The 24,945-nt window shown below is 44.3% G+C and overlaps 1 protein-coding gene across 1 annotated transcript in view; it reads left to right on the forward strand.

Annotated features, from left to right (window-relative positions):
* LOC134479855 (uncharacterized) overlaps positions 1-24,945 on the forward strand; it is a 56,310-nt gene that overhangs the window by 12,675 nt on the left and 18,690 nt on the right. The window contains exons 2-3 of the mRNA XM_087559466.1: positions 2,113-2,163; positions 3,758-3,906. Of these exons, the coding sequence (XP_087415592.1) occupies positions 2,113-2,163; positions 3,758-3,906 (200 nt within the window). The remainder of the gene's footprint in view (positions 1-2,112; positions 2,164-3,757; positions 3,907-24,945) is intronic.

Here is a 24,945-nt window from a genome sequence, read left to right on the forward strand (position 1 = left end):
GAAGCTTGCTCTTCAGACTCTAAGCTCTGCAGCGGATGTCACCTCAACGCAGAGCATGTTCTACATAACTTCAGCATCAACCAATGAGGTCTTTCACTGAGCCCTAGGTACACTACTTCCAACCCACAGGACTGCTCGTCTTTTCCCCATCACCTAGTAACGTGGCCCAAACTCTTCTGCCCGGAGTCCACAGCCCACCCACGCTGTGACCCTAACGTGACATCATAACGGGATCTACTCTTACTCCCTACATAAACTCCAGACAAAAATGTACTAATCAACTCCCAAATGCATTCATCTCTTCGAGCAGCTGGGCCTTGTATCTGGAGCATTCATGCTGTGTTCTTACTTGCCCAAATTCCTGCTGATTGAAAATGTGACTCCAATCCATCCAATCCCAGTGAAAACGGCTACCTCTTCTGTGAAGTCTTACTGGATTTTTCAGCAAGAAATAACCTTCTGGTCCCTGAATATACTTTATTCACATGGTCTACATTGGGCCCTTTCGACCTTTACATTGTAATCTTATTTGTGTGTCTTGTGTCTCACCTTGTCGATAAGACTACAAAGTTCACTTATTCAATAAATATTTATCTATGGCATGCACTATCGGGAGACACAGAATATTTACGTTATATATCCCTGTGCTGTACCTAGCGCGCATGTCTGACTCTGCAAGTATTCAGTCTCTGTGGTATACGTGATTAAATCCCTCACTTGTTTAAAAACTGTATGTCCAACTGGCTTTATTTTCAGAAATGAGCTAGGAACGTCTCAAGTCAGTCTGAGTAGGAGTTCAAACACAGATGCACTTGACTCTGACCCCACTTAGCCCCAGAGACCTTGGCAAGCCCTAACATACACAGAGCCCTTTGCTCTCAATTTGCACACATTTTCTAACAATAATAATCGTGACAACAACCACAATGAGCTTGAGGATCTGATTTGCAAACCTACTGCAGCTGAAAGTTGGTGAATTAGGAGCAGGGAGTAGAAATGGCTAAGCATTCACACAGGCATTAGTAAAACTGACATCAAGACATCAACAGCAAGGAAAGGTCTATAAAGCTAACACGTCACACACACACACACACACACACACACACACCAATAATAATAATTGAAAATAAAACAGTAATCTGTGGCCATTTAGAGCAGGGACAAGCTGTTCTGCATATCTCAGAAGGGCCTAAAGGCTTCTTAGGGGTTATAGGTCTCCACTACTTTTAATGACAATCCCAAGTGTTCTAGCCGAATGGTGTTTACAATGCATTATTTCAGAAGAACATATTGGAAATGTTTTCATCCAAGACAATTAAAACTAAAAGTCTTGGTGTTTAGAAGGATAAGTCCTCAGCCATCTATTAAACTCATTTATCCAGAACAAGTCTCCTCCCACCCCACCCCCACCCACAGTCTCTGAAGCCAGGATTTTATTGTACATCCTTGTATTGCTGGGTTCGCTTGCCTCGGAACATTTGTTGGCTTCAAGAATTTAGTTCAATCTTCATTCAGTAACTTTGATTCCCATGTTATTTGCGAAACACTCCAAGTGGGCCAATAGAGGACACAGAAGACAGTGATCTTAGGTTTGTCCTAAAGGTGCCCAAGGAAAGTCTCCTTGAGCAGGTAAGTGATGTTTGTATCCTTGGGTGATCCTAATGGAGGAGAAGCAAATGGGTAGATGGTAAGACAGACATCATATGAGAAAGGACCACGGGTAGTGAAGAATGGTTCTTAGAGCTGTGCCTCCCAACTAGAAGTAGGAGATTTGAAGAGGTCATTTGGGGTAAAGAAAACAGCACGGGGTGGGGGACAAGCTAGATGCAAGAAAGAGCAAGTTTTCTTCAAGTTAAGGAGCCAGCCTGGCAGAGCCAGGGAGGGGTCTGGCTTGGAAATAGACTTTGGAGCATTTCCATCGTTTTGTGCAGACCTCTGCGACCATCTAAGGTCAGGTCTCAGTCTGCTTAGACTGCCATAAAGAAAACACAACATACACTGAGTGACTTCAACACACGATGTTTATTTCTGTCCATTCTGGGGATTGGCAAGTTCAAAGTCAAGGTGCTGACTTAATTTGCTTCTAACAGCTTCTCTCTTCTTGGTTTTCAGGTACCCAGGTACCTCAGGTGTCTCACAGTATCCTCACATGCTGGAGAGATGGTAAGCTAGTTGGTGGCTAACCCCATCATGATGCCACCCCTCTGAGGACCTCACCCAACTCTTACCACCCCCAAAATCACCAGATTGGGGTTAAAAGCTATAATGTATAGATTTGGAGGAAATCAAGGTTTTCTCTATAACATAACATGAATGTAAATCATACTTTTTTTTTGTTTTAAAAACTCCCAAAGTCAAGTTTCAGATGGTTCCTGTCTTCAATCAGTTATTTTGCTGGAGGGTGTACATGACAGCCAGTTGCAAGCTGTAAGGCTGACTTGATTTGCCTCCTCTATGTTTATTTTACAGACAAAAGCCATAGAAGATGTAAATATTTCCTTTGGTTAAGAGCTCTGGAGAATCCTATTTCTAGGAGTCACAAGCTAAGGCTGTAGATACTCTTCAGGCAGTGGCCAACAGATTCATTGGTAATAGAGTATGAACAAAAATACATCCTACAGTTTGTTAACTGTAAGGATTAGGGATTTACTGGCTTCTTAAGATGAGCTTCTTTTTTTTCCATGTGAGAGAAGTTTATAGGGGGTGGGGGGCTGACAGAAACAAAGAGGGAAAAGAGAGAGAAGAATAAACCAAGATGAGCTTCTAATCGTTGCTCTTGTTGCCTTTCTCACCAGACTCTAAGTAATTGTTACCTCTAACATCTAACCCTACCCCCCCCCCAAAAAAAGGAATTTAGTGAAAAACTTAATAAAGGTCTGACTACAAAACAAATTCATATTCTAACACTAGACTGAAGGAAAATTATATCCCAAAGTAAACTAACTCGTTCTGAATTCACTAGACTCTTTGTAACTGTTAGATCATGCTTTTTATAACAAATAAAAAGCAAATCCTAAAGTTGGGGATTTTAAAGTCATTAGTTCATGGACACAGTCATTGTAAGTCCAGTCCACAAATCCTGAATTGGCTGCTTTGTGAAATTGGGAACCAATTTGAATGTTCACATGACAAGGGAAATTACAAGCTTAATATGTATTAATATGTTACCTTGGCAGAACACCAAACCTCATAGTAGCAAAATATGGAGAGAAAAGAGATTACTCTCCAAAGACTTGAGTTTGACTTTGAAAGTAAACTGATGTTTTTTGTTTTGTTTTTGCTTTGTTTTGTTTTTAAATCTCATAAGGTGTCAAAGGTCTGGGACTATAAAGCCATTTGCGTGAAAATTACTCAAGAGACGTAATCATTACAAAATATTAATGGGGTGTTTAATTGGAATTCCTGTTGAATATTCAGGTGTGTTGATCTTTACCTAAGCAATTTAAATCCCAAACAGTCGCTCACTCACTGCCAGCTAACTCTTGGGTTAAGCCCACGTATAACAAATACAGTTGTTGGCTATACCAGATACAGGGCACAAAGTGTATCATAGCTCTCAGTCAAGCGTTTGACCGAGACTATCCTTATACAACACAACTGAGCAGATGAACTAAAGTTTATAGGTAGAGTTAGTTAGGGAAAACTACCCTACACCAACCATCCTATGACCTGCAAAGCAAGATTTTGTACCCAAGACAAAAACCACTTTCAAGTCTGTGATTCGGGTCATTCCATTCTTTTCTGCTATTGTTCAAAGGGTGGTCCTTGAGCAGGAAATATCAGCATCCTCTGGAAACTCGTTGGAAACCAAAGTCTCAGACCCTACCCAGATCTGCTTGATTAAGAACCTCTGGTTGTCTCTGCATCTGTTTCCAACCTCTGCTGGATGGAGCTTCTCAGGAGACAGTTATGATAGGCGTCTGTCTGCAAGGACAGCAGAGTATCAGGGCTGGGCTCTCTCACATGGGGCAGTACTCAAGTCGAGACAGTCATTGGTTGGCCGTTCCCTCAATATCTGCTCCATCTTTTTCCCTGCACATCTTGTAGTCGGGACAAATTTTGGGTTGAAGTTTTTATGAGTTGGTTGGTGCTCCCCTCCCTCCTCTGGAAGTTCTATCTGGCTATAGGAGGTGGCCACTTCAGTCTCTGTATTCTCACCAATGGTAGGAATCTCAGCTAGGGTCACCCCATAGATTCACTGTATTCTCTCCCATCTCAGGCCTCCAGCTTGTCCAAGAGATGCTCCCCCACGCACACTGATTTCCATTCTCACTCCCAGCCCTCTCCTGCCCTTCTCCCCACACCTAATTCCCATCCCCTACCACTCCTTACCCCATTTCCAACCCAGAGACCCATTGCCAAACATCAGGTGGATCTCAGGGAGTCTTGTGGAAGAGTGGGGGGTAGAATGAGTAAGCCAGAGGGATCAAGGACACCCCAAGAGTCACCTAACGTAGGTCCAAGAGGGCTCACAGAGACTGAACCTTCAACCAAAGAGCATGCGGGGGCTGGACCTAAGTCCCCACACATTTATAGCAGATGTGCAGCTTGGTCTTAATGTGGGTCTGGAGGGGGATACTGTCTCTGACTCAGTTACCTGCTGTTGGAGCCCTTTTCCCTACCTGGACTGCCTGATTGGGCCTCAGTGTGGGAGAAGGTGCTTAGTTCTGCTGGGACTAGATGTCCCAGGGTGAGATGGTACCTAACAGTGGCTTCACCTTCTCTGAGGAGAAGGGGTGGATGTAATGAGACAAAGGGACTCATAAGGGAGGAGAGGAGGGAGGGGGACAGTGATTGGGATGTAAGGTGAACTTTAAAAAATCACGAAAAGAAAAGAAACACAGATTTAAGAAGATTTAAATGAGAAAAAAGATTCAATCTTTAATCACAGATGGATCTCTGTGAGTTCGAGGTCAGCCTGGTATACATAGTGAGTACCAGAACAGACAGAGCTACATAGAGACCCTGAGAGATAGAGATAGACGACAAATGGGATCTCATAAAACTGCAAGCTTCTGTAAGGCAAAGGACACTGTTGTTAGGACAAAACGGCAACCAACAGATTGGGAAAAGATCTTTACCAATCCTACAACTATATATATCCAAAATATACAAAGAACTCAAGAATATATATCCAAAATATACAAAGAACTCAAGAAGTTAGACCGTAGGGAGACAAATAACCCTATTAAAAAATGGGGTTCAGAGCTAAACAAAGAATTCACAGCTGAGGAATGCTGAATGGCTGAGAAACACCTAAAGAAATGTTCAACATCTTTAGTCATAAGGGAAATGCAAATCAAAACAACCCTGAGATTTCACCTCACACCAGTGAAATGGTTAAGATCAAAAATTCAGGTGACAGCAAATGCTGGCGAGGATGAAAGAGGAACACTCCTCCATTGTTGGTGGGATTGAAGACTGGTACAACCATTCTGGAAATCAGTCTGGAGGTTCCTCAGAAAATTGGACATTGAACTACCTGAGAACCCAGCTATACCTCTCTTGGGCATATACCCAAAAGATGCCCCAACATATAACAAAGACACATGCTCCACTATGTTCATAGCAGCCTTATTTATAATAGCCAGAAGCTGGAAAGAACCCAGATGCCCTTCAACAGAGGAATGGATACAGAAAATGTGGTACATCTACACAATGGAATATTACTCAGCTATCAAAAACAATGACTTTATGAAATTCATAGGCAAATGGATTGAACTGGAAAATATCATCCTGAGTGAGGTAACCCAATCACAGAAAAACACACATGGTATGCACTCATTGATAAGAGGATATTAGCCCAAATGATCGAATTACCCTAGATGCACAGAACACATCAAACTCAAGAAGAATGACCAAAATGCGAATGCTTCACTCCTTCTTTAAAAGGGGAACAAGAATACCCTTGGGAGGGAATAGAGAGGCAAAGTTTAGAACAGAGGCAGAAGGAACACCCATTCAGAGCCTGCCCCACATGTGGCCCATACATATACAGCCACCCAATTAGATAAGATAGATGAAGCAAAGAAGTGCAGGCCGACAGGAACCGGATGTAGATCTCTCCTGAGAGACACAGTCAGAATACAGCAAATACATAGGCGAATGCCATCATTAAACCACTGAACTGAGAACGGGACCCCTGTTGAAGGAATCTTAGAAAGGACTGAAAGAGCTTGAAGGGGCTTGAGACCCCATATGAACAACAATGCCAACCAACCAGAGCTTCCAGGGACTAAGCCACTACCCAAAGACTATACATGGACTGACCCTGGACTCTGACCTCATAGGTAGCAATGAATAGCCTAGTAAGAGCACCAGTGGAAGGGGAAGCCCTTGGTCCTGCCAAGACTGAACCCCCAGTGAACATGATTTTTGGGAGGAGGGCGGCAATGGGGGGAGGATGGGGAGGGGAACACCAATATAGAAGGGGAGGGGGAGGGGTTAGGGGGATGTTGGCCCAGAAACCAGGAAAGGGAATAACAATCAAAATGTAAATAAGAAATACTCAAGTTAATAAAGATGAAAGACAGAGACAGAGACAGAGACAGAGAGACAGAGAGAGAGAGAGAGGAAGAATCATCACCACCACCACCACCACCACCGCCACCGCAGCAGCAGCAGCAGCTATGGGGCTGCAGAAATGGCTTTGGCATATCCAGGTACTTACTGTTCTTACAGAGGATCCTAGCTCAGTTCCCTAGCACCCATGCAGGACACCTGACAACTGTCTGTCCAGGTCCAGAAGATCTGACAACTTCTGGCCAAGCAGGCAGCCGCACTAATGTGTACACGCACCCCCACCCCCCCACATGCATACACACCACATGCATATGCATAATTGAAAATACACGTAAATCTTTGGAAAGAATCTCTTTTTGTGGACATAGGACTCTGGCTTTTCCAGCTATCAGGTAGGCTCTGTATGTGCAAAGGTTGGGAAAGAAAGGACATCTGCTTCTGCCTAATTTTAGAAAATATGTGTACTTCTAACAGGTTCCAATGTCGTCCAGAAAATTAATGTCATATCCACGTCTTTATTTGTACCACATGCATGAATAATAGTCACGGCACCAGTCATGGCAAATACAATTCTTGCATTTAGAGTATAAAATGAGTAGTAATGAAAATGGCAGAATGCTCTTATCTATCAAACATACAAACAAAACCCTAAAGAGACTGTCGCCCGGCCAAGACCCGACTGTACATATTGACTTGGGATTAAAACAGTAATCACTTGCTTCAATCTGAACCTTAATAGATAAGACAGATTTTTAATATAGGCTTAGAAATAAGTGCCATGCCAAAAGGGAAAGAAAAGGCGAGGGCAGCCATCCAGGGTACGATAACAAAAGTGTAATGTAATATATCAGCATGGCAATCAGAATCTATTGCTATGAAGGGGGTTGTCTTGCCAAATAATGAAACGAATTGACATCGATACCAAGCTGTCATTGGAATGTCATAGAGATGCGGGATTGTTTTTTAAGCAATGTTACTGGAAGTCATTCAAGATGTTTGTGCTGTTATAACAGATCGACTGGAGATATTTTTTTTATTCCAAACTCCTAGATGAGAAAATATTTGGAATAAAGTACAGTGCGTTTATATACAGGCTTCTATGGATGAAAATTGATTTTTACTTCCCCGGGAATTTAACTTTTTTAAGAGTTGAAAGCCAGTGTACAGGGGCAAGAGGTTGACTGAATGTGAAGCCAGTGTTTATGTTTTCTCGATAGGACAGAGGATTCCTGCTCTGCTTTGTACCTGGGCTGTACCGCTTCCCTCTCCAAAATATCGCTAAGTTGTTGCCCAGTGTTTCATTTTGTTTTATCTCAAAGCTGCTCTCTTTGTATTACTAGACCTCAAAGAGGCACATATGGAGAAGAGAAGAGAGACAGACATTTGACGATTTCACTGCTGTTCATTCTCCTTTTCAATAGAATTCACTTGGAACTGGAAATCATTAAAGTGCTTTCTAGCCTCAAAGTATGCACCTCCACTTTGCGATAGGCTGACTTAAACAGATTGGCAAGCTCAATTTCACAACGGCAGAAAGTGTCCTCTTCCAAATAAGTATGTGGTCATTTCTGTAGAACCTTGATACTTAGGTATTAAACTAAAGCAAAGTCATCCTTTCTAACATTTTTGTCTAAACAGAAATTCAACTTCATCATTCCAAATGCTGTCTCCATTCCTTAATGCTGTGTCAGCCGTTCTCAACCTGGGGGTCGAATGAACCCCGGGGTCACCTAAGACCATCAGAAAGTACAGATATTTATGTTACAATCCATAACAGTAGCAAAAGTGCAGTTATGAAGTAGCGGTAAAAATATCTTATGTTTTTTGGGGGGAGGGCGTCACCACAACATGAAGAGCTATGTTAAAATCAGCATTGGGAAGATGAGAGTCACCGCTCTCTGACCTCTCTAGCCAAACTTATTATTATTATTATTATTATTATTATTATTATTATTATTATTATTATTATTTTGGTTCTTTTTTTCGGAGCTGGGGACCGAACCCAGGGCCTTGCGCTTCCTAGGCAAGCGCTCTACCACTGAGCTAAATCCCCAGCCCCCCAAACTTATTTTTTACTCTTGCTCACTCCTACTGTTCCTACTGTCTCAGGGTTTTACTGCTGTGAACAGACACCATGACCAAGACAACTCTTATAAGGACAGCATGTAATTGGGGCTGGCTCACAGGTTCAGCGGTTCAGTCCGGTATCACTAAGGTGGGAGCAGGGCAGGCATGGCGCAGGCAGAGCTGAGAGCTCTACATCTTCACCTGGAGGCTGCTAGCAGAAGACTGACCTCCAGGGAGCTAGGATGAGGGCCTTCAAGCCCACGCCCACAGTGACATACCTACTCCAACAAGGCCACACCTTCTAATACTACCGCTTCCTGGGCCGAGCATATATAAACTATCACATCTACTATATCAGGATCGATTAAGGGCTAGCATTATCCTGTATGTGTAACCTGGAGGAAAACTTATAACTGGGACCCTAGCTTCTCACTGGCAGAATTTTCGCACGGTACTCATCTTATAGAGACAAGAATGAGACCAGGAATTCGAGGTACCTTGCCCTGTAGTGTTTCAAATTATGGGCATTCATGCTGGAGAGCCTTTGTTCTCATCTCTGACCTACTTCCTCTTGCCTTTGTTATCTGGAAGCGATCATTTAAGTAAACCTGCAAAGTACTAAAGAAAGTCTGACTTCACTGGATCCCCTTCCCCTAGCTGGCCTGACTGGTTGGGCCTCAGTGGGAGAGGACACAGTCTTGCTTTGACTTGGTGTCGCAGGGTGGGGGTGGTACCCAAGGGGGGCTTCCCCTTCTCTGAGGGGTAAGGAGGGGAGGGACTTGTGAGGGTGGGAATGGGAGGAGAGGAGGGAGGTGGCTAGCTTTGACTGGGATGTAGAATGAATAAATAAATAAAATAATTTTTTAATGAAAGGAAGTGTGGCTTCATGTGACTACTGGATAAATTCAGTTGATGGATATAAGAGTTTCCATACATCTGAAATTTCTGCCTCTCCACCTACCACATGCTTTTTGGTGCCTTTGCTCCTGGTCAGTCACTCTCCTTTTGTGGTCAGTGACTTCTTTCCCCATCCTTGCTTTTGATCTTTGGCGATGGAGCTCCTCCCACTCCACTAGAGAGAGGACTTTTCTACTCCAGCCATCCATGTACCAGTTGGGCTTTTGTTGTGGGAACAATTCATGATGCCCCAAAACACAAAAGCAATTATCAATCTAAGTTTAAAGTTGGAGAGGATATATATTTTCTTAAAGAACATAATCTCAGATTTTCCCGAACCCATTCATACAAAAGCATGGGCCGGCTGACATCCCTGCCGAGCCCATGGTTTCTGTTGGAATATTTCCATGATCTAAGTATGAGGCTGTGACAGCCTAAGAGACTCTGTCACTAGCTCAAAGCAGATAATTAAAAGGCTAGAGTGAATGGTTTTTTTCCCCTCTTCCCCTTTCTTTACTGGAAGTATATGACAACTATTTTGTTAAGTGGAGTTTTCCCTTATATAAAAAGTCACTCAAACTTTTTGAGTAGGTAAAAGTCTATGTTGCTTTGCCCAATAAAGTCCTGTGGTTGCCATAAATAAATAAGTAGATAAACAAAACAAAAACAACTCCTTTCAGTTTCCCCTGTCTATTGTAAGAATTATCCCTTAAGGGTTTATAATGTTGTTGGCATGGGGCAATACAGGGTGGGTATCGTCATCATTCTCTGAAAGTCATTTTTATCACCTGTGAAGTGGAAGCCATAAACAGCGTGGCTGCAAGTTCTACAGGGTGAAGAAGCTAATGTCTTTTCACTAATTGATTGCTAGGCCATAGGTGCCTATGGACAGTAGATGCCAATGAGATTTAAGAAGCTAGACAGATGAATTCTACACGTAAAACTTTTAGCCTAGGGCCTAGAACATAGGAAGTGTTGAAAACACGTGAAAGTTAATGTATTTTTAGCTATTTTGTGGAATCCCCTCCCTGACCCATGTCCACAGCACTGTTTGGCTGTGGAAACCAGGCCTCAAAGAAGCCCTTTCCAGCAGCATCCTGAAATAGTAACTCCTTGGCAAGGCAAGAGTTAGTGGGGAAAGCACTGAACCAGAAACCCAGGAGATAAAGACTAAGTCTTAGTTCAACCATTTCCTTAGAAGGGTTGGTTCTCAACCATTAAACAAGCCATTTCACCTCTTTGCGCCTGTGGCCTTCACCGTAATACAAATAATTTGGATTGGAAGACACCTCTGGATTTCCTGCCATTTGGAAAGTATAACAGGTCTTTGTCCCTGAAAATTTAACAGCTTTCAGGATTTATCCTCCATGTATGTTAGCATGCTAGCTTTATACAAACACACACACCCTCCAAAGTGTGTGTGAGCCAGTGCCTGCCCTGGGTTTTTACCTAATATAGCAATATTTCTTCTAGAGCAATGGACTCCCCTCTCCTTTTAACCTTTTTTTTTTTTTTTTTTTTTTTTGGTGACGATAGCACCATTGTTGAACATCTGGATCTGGCATCCTTATTTGGTTGTAAATGAGAAATGTTTTAAAAGGAAGGCATGATTAAGAAAAGTTAGTGACCTACTTTTTCCATTCCAGCCCCAGTGTGAGTTCCTATTTCAGACTCACCTATTTTTGTGCTAATTATTTGCCTTTTTTTTTTTTTAACAAAGCCAACTGGTCAGGTATGAATATACGTGTACCTCTTCCCTCTATATTAGAGTAGTCATGAGGTGCATGCTATTTTTGGACTCCATGCTACCGAATTCTCTCTTTCTTACAGTTCTGAAAAGTCGGAAGTTTTAAGGCACCCAGAAAGTCAAAGTTTAGTCCTTTCATGCCTTTCCCAGCATTCAGGAGACCTAAACAGTAGCTCCCTGTTTTCCAGCATCTTCTATAGACAGCCGCCTTCTGTGAAGGGCTTGAACCCTGCACCAGCCACTGACTGAGACCTCCACAACATCTCTTTTACACATTATAGGAAGCCATTTTCTTTGAGCTTATTAAAGTATAGTTTGGGGGGAAATTGATCTTTTGGTATTATTAACATTCATGTAATTAGTTTCTTGTAGTTTGAAGACTATAGTAGTAAGAGACTGAATCCAGCTTTTGTTTCTTCTCTCTCTCTCTCTCTCTCTCTCTCTCTCTCTCTGTGTGTGTGTGTGTGTGTGTGTGTGTGTGTGTGTGTGTGTGTGCGCGCGCGCGCACATGTACACAAGTGCATGTTTTGCTGGAAATCGAGCCTTGTGCCTGTGCATGTTAGACAAGTACTCTGTTACTAAGAAGTAGCCTTTACTAAAGTTTGTTCCTGATTCACAGCACCGTGCAATGCAGGCAGGCAGTCTTGGTCAACCATTGACGAGCTCAGTTGTATCTCAGGAACCTATGGTACTTCTTATAGGCCTACCTCCTTGATCTTCAGGGTCCTTTCTATTGAGGCTGCCGGATGACAATAGAGAATGTGGAATATTAAATAGAAGGTTTTTATTGGCCAGGGCTAGATACCTATCACTTTCTGCCCACAAACCATTGGCAACAACTTAGAGGCATGGCTATAACCTAACTTCTGGGAAATGTAGTCTGGATAAATGCCAAGTAGAAAGGACCTGGAGGGTCAGGTGTGGTGGTATGTGTCTGTGATGCCACCACTTGGGAAGCTGGGGCTGAAGGATCAAGAGTTTGAGGCAAATTTGGGTTACACAGCAATACATTGTCTCAAAAAAATAAAACCACAAACAAACAAGAAGAAATGATGTAGGTAAGTACACACCAAGTCACTGCTGTCTACGACGGAAACATACAATTTCAACTCAACTTTGTGTTACCAATGCTCCAGATAAGCAGCCTATACATGGAGACTGAAGAGATAGCCCCAGCAGCACACTTTCTGCTCTTCCAGGAAGGTACCAGCATTTGGTTCTCAAGCACACATGTCAGGGAGCTTGTAGCCTCTATAACTGTAGCTGGGCCTTCTTCATGTAACTGCTATCTGATGCCTTCTTCAGACCATGTCAGGTACTCACACACACATGGCCTCACACATACAAACACATTTAAAAAAATAAATCTTAACAAAAGAATCAACAAGGTGCTAGAGAGATGACCCAGTGGTTAAGAGCACTGACTGCTCTACCAGAGGTCCTGAGTTCAATTCCCAGCAACCACATGGGGCTCACAACCATCTGTAATGGGATCCTATGCCCAATACTTGTGTGTCTGAAGATAGCTACAGTGTACTCATATAAATATAATAAATGTTTTAAAAAAAGAATCAACAAATGGTCACCAATGTATCTTAGTCAGGGTTCTCTAGAGTCACAGAACTTATGGAATGTCTCTCTATATTGAGAGAATTTATTGTGATGAATTACAGTCTGTAGTTCAACTAACCCAACAGTGGGCAACTGTGAATGAGAAGTCCAAGAATCTAGTATTTGCTCAGTCCCATGAGGCTGGTTGTTTCAGCTGCTCTTCTGTAGTAGGTTCCAACAGATTTGCTGGCAAGTAAGTGTAAGAGAAGATCTTCCTTCTTCCAATGTCCTTCTGTAGGCCTCTTGCAGAAGGTGTGGACCAGATTAAAGGTGTATACCACACCTGGATCTTGGACTTGCTTTGTCCCAGCTGACTTTGAACTCAGAGATCTCCTTGCCTCATTCTCTGGGGATTAAAGGCATGTGCTACCTTGCCTAGGCCTAAGCTTTTCAAGGCCGCCATACCTCAAGATCTCCATGCCAAGATCCAGGTCAAAAACTTGAGTTTTCCAGCCTCAATATCTGGATCACAAGTGAGCCCTCCAATTCTTGATTATAGTTCATTCCAGATGTAGTCAAGCTGACAACCAGGAATAGCCATTACACCTTGCTACCCTGGTATGCCAGACCCTATCAATTAACCACTGTCTAAGTAGACACAAAGTCTAACATTAATTGTGGACCATGATGAGCAAGGCATGATCTTTGCACTTAAGAATAAGCAATAGAGCTGGGCATGGTGGCACACATCTTTCATTCCATCACTGGACAGGCAGAGGCAAGAGGATCTTTGTGAGTTCAAGACCAGCCTGGGGTACATAGTGAGCTTTAGGATAGACAGAACTACATAGAGAAATTTTGTCTAAAAAGAAAAAAAAAGCTAAAATAAGGTAGGTAGTGCAAAGAGAAAAACAGATAAAATAGAGGAATTCCACATTATATTTTCACATTATATGTCTATTTGCTCTAAATTTGAGCTTTTCAAGGTCAAGGCCAGATACTACTCTCCTGCTTGCATCTGTTGTCTTTAATCACTACCTGGCATGTAATGGGAGTTATAAAAGCAACATTTTTTAAAAACTTTTTATTGATTGTTCATGAATTTCACATCATGTAACCCAATCCCGACCATCTTCTCTTCCCTCCATATTCACCCTCCTCCACCCTTGCAACCTTGCCCCAAAGGAAAATGAAAAACAAGAAGAAGAATAAAATCTCACTGTGGAAACTGCAGTGTGTCACAGGGTGTCCCAAAGTATACCCTTTTGTCCACACGTCTTTAATTACAAATGTTCATTGCGATGAGTCATGGGTCTAAGACCTCTGGCCTCTGCTACACCATCAAGAGGCGTCCTCACTGGGATTCCTCTTACATAACCTGTTGTTGCCCTGTGTCATGGAGATCCTGCAGCTTTGGATCTGCAAGATGGGCCCAGAAGCAGCTTTTTCTATTTTTAGGGAACAAAATAAAGAATTGTATTGAAGGCATGTGGAAAACAAAATAGTTATATGTGACTGTGGTTTAGGTCAGGCTCCATCCAAGCCCGGAAGGTGCAGTTGGTGTTCTGGGTAGCACAGATCATATTGGAGGTATTCAGAACACAACCAACACAGTTGGATGTAGATCCTCGAGAACAGAGCCATCCTGAAACTCATCTGGGAGACGTGCAGAATGAGCTGGGCTTCGAGGCTTTCATGTGTGCAGAAAGAGAGGACGCTCAGTCCCGCTGAAGACAGCAGACAAGAACCCAGAGTGAAGGAAGGCAGTTCTCAGACAGATTAGCAGGCTGTTGTGCCGAGGAAGGGGAAGAAGTGGAGGACAGGCAGAGAGGTTACCGAGCACCCAGTCATGTGTTGACTGTCTCGATAACTAAGGAATCCATTCAGTGACTACCATCATTCTGTTGGTCAAGGATATTGCAGGTCCCATTTGGACAGTTGGAGACATGGACTTTGCCCCTTGGAGGTTGAATGGCATGGTCACTCCTGAGGACCTTATTCAAATTATGTCTATTATGCTCCTAACTTGTAAATAACTTTGGCAGCCAATTCTTATACTTTGCTTCCTTAAGACTTGAGAAATGTGGACTCAGAACTTGGCAAATGAAATCTACAGCCAGAATGGGTTTCACGCTCCTTCTCCAAGTACACTGGCTATTATCCCGTACTCTTACTTGAGAGGATTAAAACAGCAGGGCTATTGCAGCAAGATAAGCCAACAGTAAACATGCAATACCACCATTCCCAACATCTAACCACAACACCAAAATGTTGTGGTACACTTGAAAGCCAGTAGTGATTCGATCGGCAAGCAAATTAGGATGTTTTCCTTCTGCTGGTCTCTGTCTCCTATTCTCGGTCTTCACCATTCATGGTTAGTGTATTTTTCAGGATTCTCCAGAGAGAAGCTGGAACCAACTGGATGGATGGATGGATGGATGGATGGATGGATGGATGGATGGATGGATGGTTGGATGGATGGATACTTAGATGGTAGATCTGTTGATAGATGATAGATAATTGATAGATATAGATAGATGATAGAAGATAGATAATAGGTAGATAGGGTGATAGATGATAGATAGATAATAGATAGATGATAGATAATAGATAGATAGATAATAGATAGATAGATAGATAATAGATAGATAATAGATAGATAGATAGATAGATAGATAGATAGATAATAGATAGATAATAGATAGATAGATAGATAATAGATAGATAATAGATAGATAGATAGATAGATAGATAGATAGATAGATAGATAGATAGATAGACAGATAGAGTAGTAGACTTCCTATAAGCTAGAGAAACAGGAAATCTGAGACTGTTTTTCAGTGTAAGTTCAAAGGCAGCATCTGAAGTGGCCCTTCATGACTTCCCACAGTAGAGCAGAAAGACCAGCTGAATGATAAGGAAAAAGACAGAGCCAAGCTTGGCCTTCCATCAGGACCCTGCCTCTTCATTCCATCCCAAGAGCCATTTCAACTTCAGCATGACTCTTGGAGGGAATATTCAAGCCATTGCCGTTTGTGTTTTTCTTGACCCCTTATTTGGGGTGTCAACTCAGCATCATCTATCAACTGGTTCTTTCCTAAGATGCAGATGTCAGTAGGACAGAATAAGGGGTTTCACTGTGACCTGCCCATCCATACACATCAGCTAGTCCTTCTGAAGCAAGTCTTTCTGAACTCGATGGCTTTAAAATCATGGGTCAGAAAATTGAAGCTCATGCATGGGCTAGGTGCCTGCTTTGGTAGCTACAAATTTATTTGGACACAGTAATGTTATTCATTACATGTTATCTATGACTATTTGGCGAGCTAGAGAGCAGAGAGGAGTCACCATGGCTTCATGAGCTTCCTGCAATATTTACTTTCCCGCTCCTACAGGGCTGGGAAGATGATTCATGGAGTAAAGTGTTTTGGGATTGGGTGTGAGGAGAGAGGGCCAGAAGGTCAAGAAAGTGAATGGAGATCTGTAGCTGGCATCCCTAGGACATACCAGAGTCCTGGGGTAGGGGAGGCTGGCAAGAGTGACCATGGGAGTGACTTTAGCTGAGTTTCATAACAGAAGGAATAGGGAAACCTGAAGAGGCCACCTCCTGTAGCCAGGTAGGATCCCCTAGTGGCAAGATAAGGGCACCAATCCCCCCACAAAAGTTCTGACCTAAAACGTGTCCTGTCTATAAGAAATGCAGGGACAAAGATGGAGAAGAGACTCATTCAGTCAGGGAATAGCCAGCCCAACTTGAGACCCATCCCATGGGCCAACACCAATCCCTGACACTACTACTTGGCTATGCTTGCAGACATGGCTGTCCTCTGAGAAGCTTCATCCAGTAGCTGACTGAAGCGGAGGCAGTGATCCACAGCCAAACAGTGGATGGAGTTTGGGGACTCTTATGGAAGAGTTGGGAAAATGATTTAGGGCCCCCAAAAGGAGAGGAACTCCACAGGAAGACCAACAGAGACAGCTAACCTAGACCCTTGGTGGCTCTCGGAGACTGAACCACATGAGCTGGATCTGGGACCCAGCACATCTGTAGCAGATGTGCAGCTTGTCTTCATGTGGGTAGCCCAAAAAACAGGAGCAATGGCTGTCCCTAAAGCTGTCGCCTGTCCGAGGAATCCATTCCCTTAGCTGGGCTGCCTTGTCTGGCCTCAGTGGGAGGGGATGAGCCTAATCCTGCAGAGATTTGATGCGCCAGGGTGGGAGGCTACCTCCACTCTCTCAGAAGAGAAGAAGAAAGGGAGCTGGGGTCCGGGAGGGGGCAGGCAGTGACGAGTTAGAAGCTTATGCTTCAGCCTCTAGAACTTTGAGACATAAGTTTCTAACCTTTAAAACCTACTCGGTCTCACTGGGCAGTGAGGGTACACACCTTTAATTCCAGCACTAGGGAGGCAGAGATGGGGGGATCTCTGAGCGCTGAGTTTGAGGCCAGCCTGATATACGTAGCAAGTTCCAGGATAGGTAAGGCTATACAACAGAGAAACCCTGTCTAGAAAATCCAAAAAACAAAACAAAAATTACTCAGTCTCACAAATTTGTTATACCAGTAGGATAGACTAAGATGCCCAGTCTACCTACAGTACTAGCAGAATTCAGTAGAAAGCAGAAGCATAACATCCCTAGGCTCTAAAGGGATTCCACTGAAAAAACACTTAGTATTATGATGGTGGTGGTAGTGGTGGTGGTCATAGTGATGGTAATGGTTGTGGTGATGGTGGTGAGGTGATGGATTTGGTGATGGTGGTGGTGGTGATTAAGTTGGTGATGGTCGTGGTGGTGGTGGTAGTGATGGTGGTGGTAGTGATGGTGGTGGTGGTGGTGGTGATGATGGTCATGGTGGTGGTGGTGGTGGTAATAGTGGTGGTGATGATGGTCATGGTGGTGGTGGTGGTGGTAATAGTGGTGGTGATGATGGTGATGATGGTCGTGGTGGTGGTGGTGGTGGTGGTAATAGTGGTGGTGATGATGGTCGTGGTGGTGGTGGTGGTGGTGGTGGTGGTGGTGGTAATAGTGGTGGTGATGATGGTCGTGGTGGTGGTGGTGGTGGTGGTGGTGGTGGTGGTGGTAATAGTGGTGGTGATGATGGTCGTGGTGGTCGTGGTGTTCGTGGTGGTGGTGGTGTAGATGGTGGTGGTGGAGGTGGTGGTGATGGAGGTGGTGGTGATGGAGGTGGTGGAGGTGGTGGTGGAGGTGGTGGTGATGGAGGTGGTGGAGGTGGTGGTGGTGGTGGTGGTGATGGAGGTGGTGGTGGTGGTGGTGGTAGTGGTGTTCGTGGTGGTGGTGGTGTAGATGGTGGTGGTGGAGGTGGTGGTGGTGGTGTAGATGGTGGTGGTGGTGTAGATGGTGGTGATGGTGGAGGTGGTGGTGATGGAGGTGGTGGTGGTGGAGGTGGTGGAGGTGGTGGTGGTGGTGTAGATGGTGGTGGTGGTGTAGATGGTGGTGATGGTGGAGGTGGTGGTGATGAAGGTGGTGGTGGTGGTGGTGGTGGTGGTGGTGGTAATAGTGGTGGTGATGATGGTCGTGGTGGTGGTGGTGGTGGTGGTGGTAATAGTGGTGGTGATGATGGTGGTGGTGGTGGTGGTGGTGGTGGTGGTGGTGGTGGTGGTAATAGTGGTGGTGATGATGGTCGTGGTGGTCGTGGTGTTCGTGGTGGTGGTGGTGTAGATGGTGGTGGTGGAGGTGGTGGTGATGGAGGTGGTGGTGATGGAGGTGGTGATGGTGGTGATGGAGGTGGTGGTGGTGGTGATTGAGTTGGTGATGGTCGTGGTGGTGGTGGTAGTGATGGTGGTGGTAGTGATGGTGGTGGTGGTGGTGGTGATGATGGTCATGGTGGTGGTGGTGGTGGTAATAGTGGTGGTGATGATGGTCATGGTGGTGGTGGTGGTGGAGGTGGTGGTGGTGGTGTAGATGGTGGTGGTGGTGTAGATGGTGGTGATGGTGGAGGTGGTGATGATGGTTGTGGTGGTGGTGATGGTGGTGGTGGTAATAGTGGTGGTGATGATGGTCGTGGTGATGGTGGAGGTGGTGGTGATGGAGGTGGTGGTGGTGGTGGTGATTGAGTTGGTGATGGTGGTGGTGGTGATGGTGGTGGTGTATCCCTCAGCACACATGTGGAAGACATTGTGCAAGCATTGATTCTCTTCACTGTGGCTTCCAATGATTAAACTCATGTCTTCAGACTTGCCCAGCAAATGCCTTTACGCAGTGAACATTCTCACTGGTTCCATTCCCATCAATCATGGCCAAGTAGATCAAAAGGCCTGCCTAGATTTAAAAGGTAGCACACAGATTAGCCTGAGATGAGGGCAGATATCAAGTTGCTTTGCCTTCTAAGGATATGGATATAGGGAGGTACAAGAGAGTGTGTCTACTCTCCCAGTTAATCTGCCACAGAGGGTGTAGAGTGTACCAGGCTGAGGCTTTCAAACTCACTTATGACCTTCAACTTCACAGCCAGTCTCCTTAGCATCAAATCCTGTTTTGTTTTGGTTTTTTGATTTAAAAAAAAAAACAACAAAAACTAAACTAAAGCCACCCTTTATTTTTGTTTGCATTCAACAAATGTTATTTTTCCCTGCAATGCTTTTAGTGAGACTTGAAAATACTGTTTTCTAATCTGAAATGTTGGGGGCCAGATTAACAGGAAACATCTGCTTTCAGTCCATTCCCTTGACAGGGATTCTAAATATTTGTAAGTTACATGAAAATAAATTACAATCGTCACACTCTTTCTTTCGTGTGATGGAGAAAGGCTTTGCGAAGGAGAACAGCAGGCGCCTCCTTCAGAAGAAAAGAGGCTGGTGTTTTCTCCGAATGACTTTTTTTTTTTTTTTTTAATTAATGGTCCCCGAGTCCTTCACCAGGAAGCATAGGTGAAGAGTAACAGGTAGAGGGATGGGTTAGCAAACTTCTAGAGAATACTATGCAAGGGGTTGTGAAGAGTAGGCTTCTTCTGTGCCTGCTGCCATGAGAGACCCTCAGCAAGCATTCCCGCTACGCGGTCTATAAGAGGGAGCTCTGGGCATCTGCCTTCAACAAGGCTGGTTTCAGAAGAGTCTGCACGCTGGGGCTGGGATTTGTAACTCTCTTCATTCTTTAGTATGGTTCTCAGTGCTACTTTAGAAAGTACATGAAGAGTCGATGTTTGGAGTCATTAGGTAAACTATTAGCTCTCTCATTCCCAAATCGCCACAGCCTGCTCTGCCCCTTCCTCCCTCCCCAGCTACTCTCTATGCTCTGCCCCTTCCTCCCTCCCCAGCTACTCTCTATGCTCCGCCCCTTCCTCCCTCCCCAGCTACTCTCTATGCTCCACCCCTTCCTCCCTCCCCAGCTACTCTCTATGCTCCGCCCCTTCCTCCCCTCCCCAGCTGCGCTCTATTGCGTGATTTTTTTATTCTCAGTTCACCCTTCCTCTTCTTTTCCTATCTTATTGAAATTCGTCTCAGACTTCAGGGCAGGGTAAATTCTGTTTCTAAAAGCCACCTGTCTTAGTTAGGGTTTTACTGCTGTGAACAGACACCATGACCAAGGCAAGTCTTATAAGAACAACATTTAATTAGGGCTGGCTTACAGGTTCAGAGGTTCAGTCCAGTTTCATCAAGGCAGGAACATGGCAGCATCCAGGCAGGCGTGGTACAAGAGGAGCTGAGTTCTACATCTTCATCTGAAGGCTGCTAGCAAAATACTGATTTCAGGCAGCTAGGCTGAGAGTCTTATAGCCCACACCCACAGTGACACACCTACTCCAACAGGGCCACACCTTCTAATCACGCCACTCCCTGGGCCAAGCATACACAAACCATCACACCACCCATGATCAAAGTCTCTCTAACCTCTTTAATACAGATATTCACTTGGGAGATGGCAGATTGATTAGTGGAGTCCTAGATGTCCCGGAACTCACTCTGTAGACCAGGCTGGCCTCAAACTCACAGAGATCCACCTGCCTCTGCCTCCCAAGTACTGGAATTAAATAAAGGTGTGCACCACTACGCCCAGCCCAAACGCAATTTAACACTAGTGTGTGGCTAGTGCTCAGGTCTGACATGTTATTTATTATGCAACACTAGTAAATTATCATTATTACTCTTAATCATGTAAGGATATGCTCTGACACTGGTTAAGATTTTCAATAACCTGAGATGAGGTTCAGGAATAGGGAAGAAAACAGACAGAACTGGCAGTTATCAGACACCTCATGTTAGCCCTCGGCTAGGGGTGTGTGTGTGAGTGTGTGTGTGTGTGTGTGTGTATGTGTGTGTGTGTGTGTATGTGTGTGTATGTGTGTGTATGTGTGTGTGTATGTGTGTGTGTATGTGTGTATGTGTGTGTATGTGTGTGTATGTGTGTGTATGTGTGTGTATGTGTGTGTGTGTATGTGTGTGTGTATGTGTGTGTATGTGTGTGTGTATGTGTGTGTATGTGTGTATGTGTGTGTATGTGTGTGTGTATGTGTGTGTATGTGTGCGTATGTGTGTGTATGTGTGTGTATGTGTGTGTATGTGTGTGTGTGTGTGTGTATGTGTGTGTATGTGTGTGTATGTGTGTGTGTGTGTGCGCGCGCGTGCATTCTCAATTGTCTCTCACAGAAACCTGTTCATATTTTTAAAACGAGTTGAGATTCAGAAAGACTAATTGGATTACCAAGGTCTTCCATTGAGAGATGCTGAAAACAGTCTGTAAGCTCTGGCTGTTTAGCTGCGATCCCTGCCTCCTCCCTCCCCCCTTTTCTTTCCTAATTCCCAACACCCTTCGGATAGAAGAACCTCCTAAAATTTTGCAGTACGCAATTACTATTTTCCACAGTAATAACATAGTCTAAAACAGGTCCGGTTCAACTCGACCAGTACCCTGCCCTCTGCCTTTGACAGAAATATTGAAGAAACGCTAAGGACATCACCCAAAGTGCTTTGCGTCCACAAAGAACATCTTTGCAAAAAAGCAGCACAAAGAGACTGAGATGAACCTTGCCTAGAACTAGTTGTTTTTAGCCTGTGGCACTGCACTGGGAAACAACTTCCAGGCGTGTGAAGCTGCGCGTCCTCTAAAATCACATCTTTACCTCGGACAGCCCGTCAAGCATATAGAACGCAGAGAGACATGGAATTGGAAAGTTAATTTAGCCTTTCTCAGGAGAGCCAGTGTGCTGGGTAACTATAAATCTGATAAGAAAACCCAAAACCTAGTGAGTGCCCCCAAACAAGGCCTCCAAGATCCAAGCTGAAAACACGCCACGGGTCTGCATCCAATAATAAAATCCTCCTCAAATCTGGGAGCACTCAGCTCGTCCCTGCCTCAACCTTTTAAGTGCCTCCTTCCCGTATTCTTTATTCCTTTCCCTGGTCTCTTGCAAAATCTCGTTCCAAAATGTCAGTCAACCATCAGCTAATGGGATGAGAAGTTGCCTCACTATCGAAGAAAAAAAACAAAACAAAACAAAAACCCCTCCTGGTCCTGGCCCAGGGGGCCTCCATCACACTTGTGTCCTGAGATGACCTCCATGACGTAACATCTCAGAACATCTTTATAAATGCAGACACTCACTTGCCTTTTTTTTGTTTTTTGTTTTGTTGTTGATGTTGTTGTTTGTTTTTTCAAAAGACTAAGGAAAGAAAACCAGCAAAGAAATGGCCGGCGAGTCAGCAGCCAGGAGACAGAAATTCAAGCATTGAACAATTTAATTTGAGGATAATATAAACAGGTTTCGTTACACAGATCTTAGGGCTATGCTATGACTAGCCTGTTGTTTTTGATTTGAGCATGTTCTCCCTGCTATTACATTCGGCACCGCCCTCCTCCGGCCCCTCTTACCACAAGCTTCCATCCCTGTTCTCAGACTGTGTGCTCTGCCTGTGCTCTCCACCCACCTTTGCTACCTGAGTACAAGAGACTTTCCTTTCCGGCTGGCTTCATGTGACTGCCTGGTTCTTGTTTGTTCTAGTTCATGTTGCGCTGCTGACCCACGATTTTTGACGACTTCTATAATGTTAGGCTACTTGACTTTTCAAAGTGAAGTCTTCTAAAAATCTGTTTTGTTTATAGAAGTAAAATTCTTTCTGGTTCTTTGTCCCTACTTCACCATCACAAACATGCGATCCATGAGGAATTCATTAATATGTGAGAGACCTTGAAGCTGCCAGGTGGGTGTGTGGATGTGGATGCACACATACTCTCTCTCTCTCTCTCTCTCTCTCTCTCTCTCTCTCTCTCTCTTTCTCTCTCTCTCTCTCTCTCTCTCTCTCACACACACACACACACACATTCACACACACGCACGTGCATGCATATACACGCACAAAAGACACAATTCTTTTTCTCCTCTTTCTCTCAGAATCTTGTCACTTCCAACCACTGATTTAGGAATGTTTAAGGGTACATGCCAACTCCAATAATCAAAATCATTTTGGCACCGGGAACCCAACTCTCGTCCCTGAAGAGCTGTGGAATTTATTGCTTACTTCACTGCCTTCGGTACAGCACCAACAGCAATTTGAACAGAGAGGATCTGATAAGACGTGAGACATGTCATCGTGATTCATTTTTAGGGGAAAACAATGCTTGCCTTGAATCTGAAAGACTGAAAGCATAACCAACCTGATGCTCATGGTCCCCTTGCTTTGACCTAGTAGGAGACTGTGATTCACGCTCCCTTCGGAAGGGGGACTGTTTTCTGCTCCGTACATATCCCTGTTTCCAGTGCACAAATCTGAACTCGGACCGGCTTTGGAGCCAGACGCTGTGCTAGGCTTGAGGACCTCGGCGGAGAAGAAGATAAACACAGTTTCTGCCACAAGGTACTCACTGAAGGCAGATAGGCTGGCTGCATAAATTACTCCTCATCGAGCCATTGGAGGCCCACACAAAGCAGAGTGAAGCTCTGGGACTCTGCGATCTGACTCAGCCGTGTTCGCTTCCGGGTTTAGCCGCTCCGACCTATTTTACCTTGTATGATTTACACGGCTCTGCCCTGCTTCCTACCCCTAAATGAGGGCAGTGCTTACTGTACAGGAATGAAACATAGAGCCCTTGCACAGCTTTTAGCCAAGTGCTTGATTACCACCCGTCAGGAGTCAGACTACTAAATGGGCCACAGGGACCTTTCCCCATACTTTGGTGAATGCAGGGGTCCGAATATCACTAGGACACTGCAAATTCTTCCTGCCCTAACAGCCTCTTTTAGTTCAAAGAATGGGTTTGCACAGTGCTCAGAAACAATGTCTGTCTACGAAGCTACCTCTGCTGACCCTCCCAACACTATTCGACTGCTTACGTTGCCGTGCCTAGCAAAGGTTCTTCACGCTACCCGAGTCCTGACACTGGAACCTCAGAGGTGGATCTCCCCTCATAAGCCCCGAGGCCTGTCACCAGCCACCGCGTCTGCAGACACCTACCGCCCCACCCCCCTCAGGATGTGTGTCAGAAGGAGCTTTATTTGCTCCATGTGGATCTCAGGAGTAGCCAAACTGGAGCTTTCGGTGATGGTGGACTATTTAGAGTTCATGAGGAACCTACCTAATGATTAGCCCTGGATCGTTAGTCCTTTGATACCGTCCTGGCTTCAAAACTTATCTCCCAAAGAGCACTGCGCAGCTACCATACATCTGATGATACCTCTGAGGCATCGCGCCATAATTTACTGGACCCTCTCGTAGATGGTTCTTTGGTTCTCCTTGGTACATGGAGTCACTCTTGTTCAAACTACGATGAGAAGCAGACGGCAATGCGAAGCAATTTACTCTATATCTAGGCCTCTCCAACACTACCTATTGGCCTCATGAGAGAAAGATGCTTTAAGATTTCAAATGCACCAAGAGCTCATGGTATCTCATTTGTTCACTTCCTTTCCTGTGAAGGGAACAGGCACAAAACCTACTCCTTCATCCCACCCAGATCATCTACTCCCAAGGAACTTACCTGCATTTAGTCAGTGTTCTCTAGAGGAACGGAGCTCATAGAATGAATATCTCCCTCATATACATGTGTATATTCTCTCATATGTGTATATGTTCATATATTAGTATAAATATATACATATAACATACATATAACATGTATGTGTATATATATGTGTGTGTTTGTGTATATGTGTATGTATATGTATATGTGTATGTTATGTATATGTGTTCATATGTATGTATGTGTGTATA

The sequence above is a fragment of the Rattus norvegicus genome, chromosome 7 (assembly GCF_021556685.1).
Source record: "Rattus norvegicus strain SHRSP/BbbUtx chromosome 7, alternate assembly SHRSP_T2T, whole genome shotgun sequence".
Classification (NCBI taxonomy): Eukaryota; Metazoa; Chordata; class Mammalia; order Rodentia; family Muridae; genus Rattus; species Rattus norvegicus.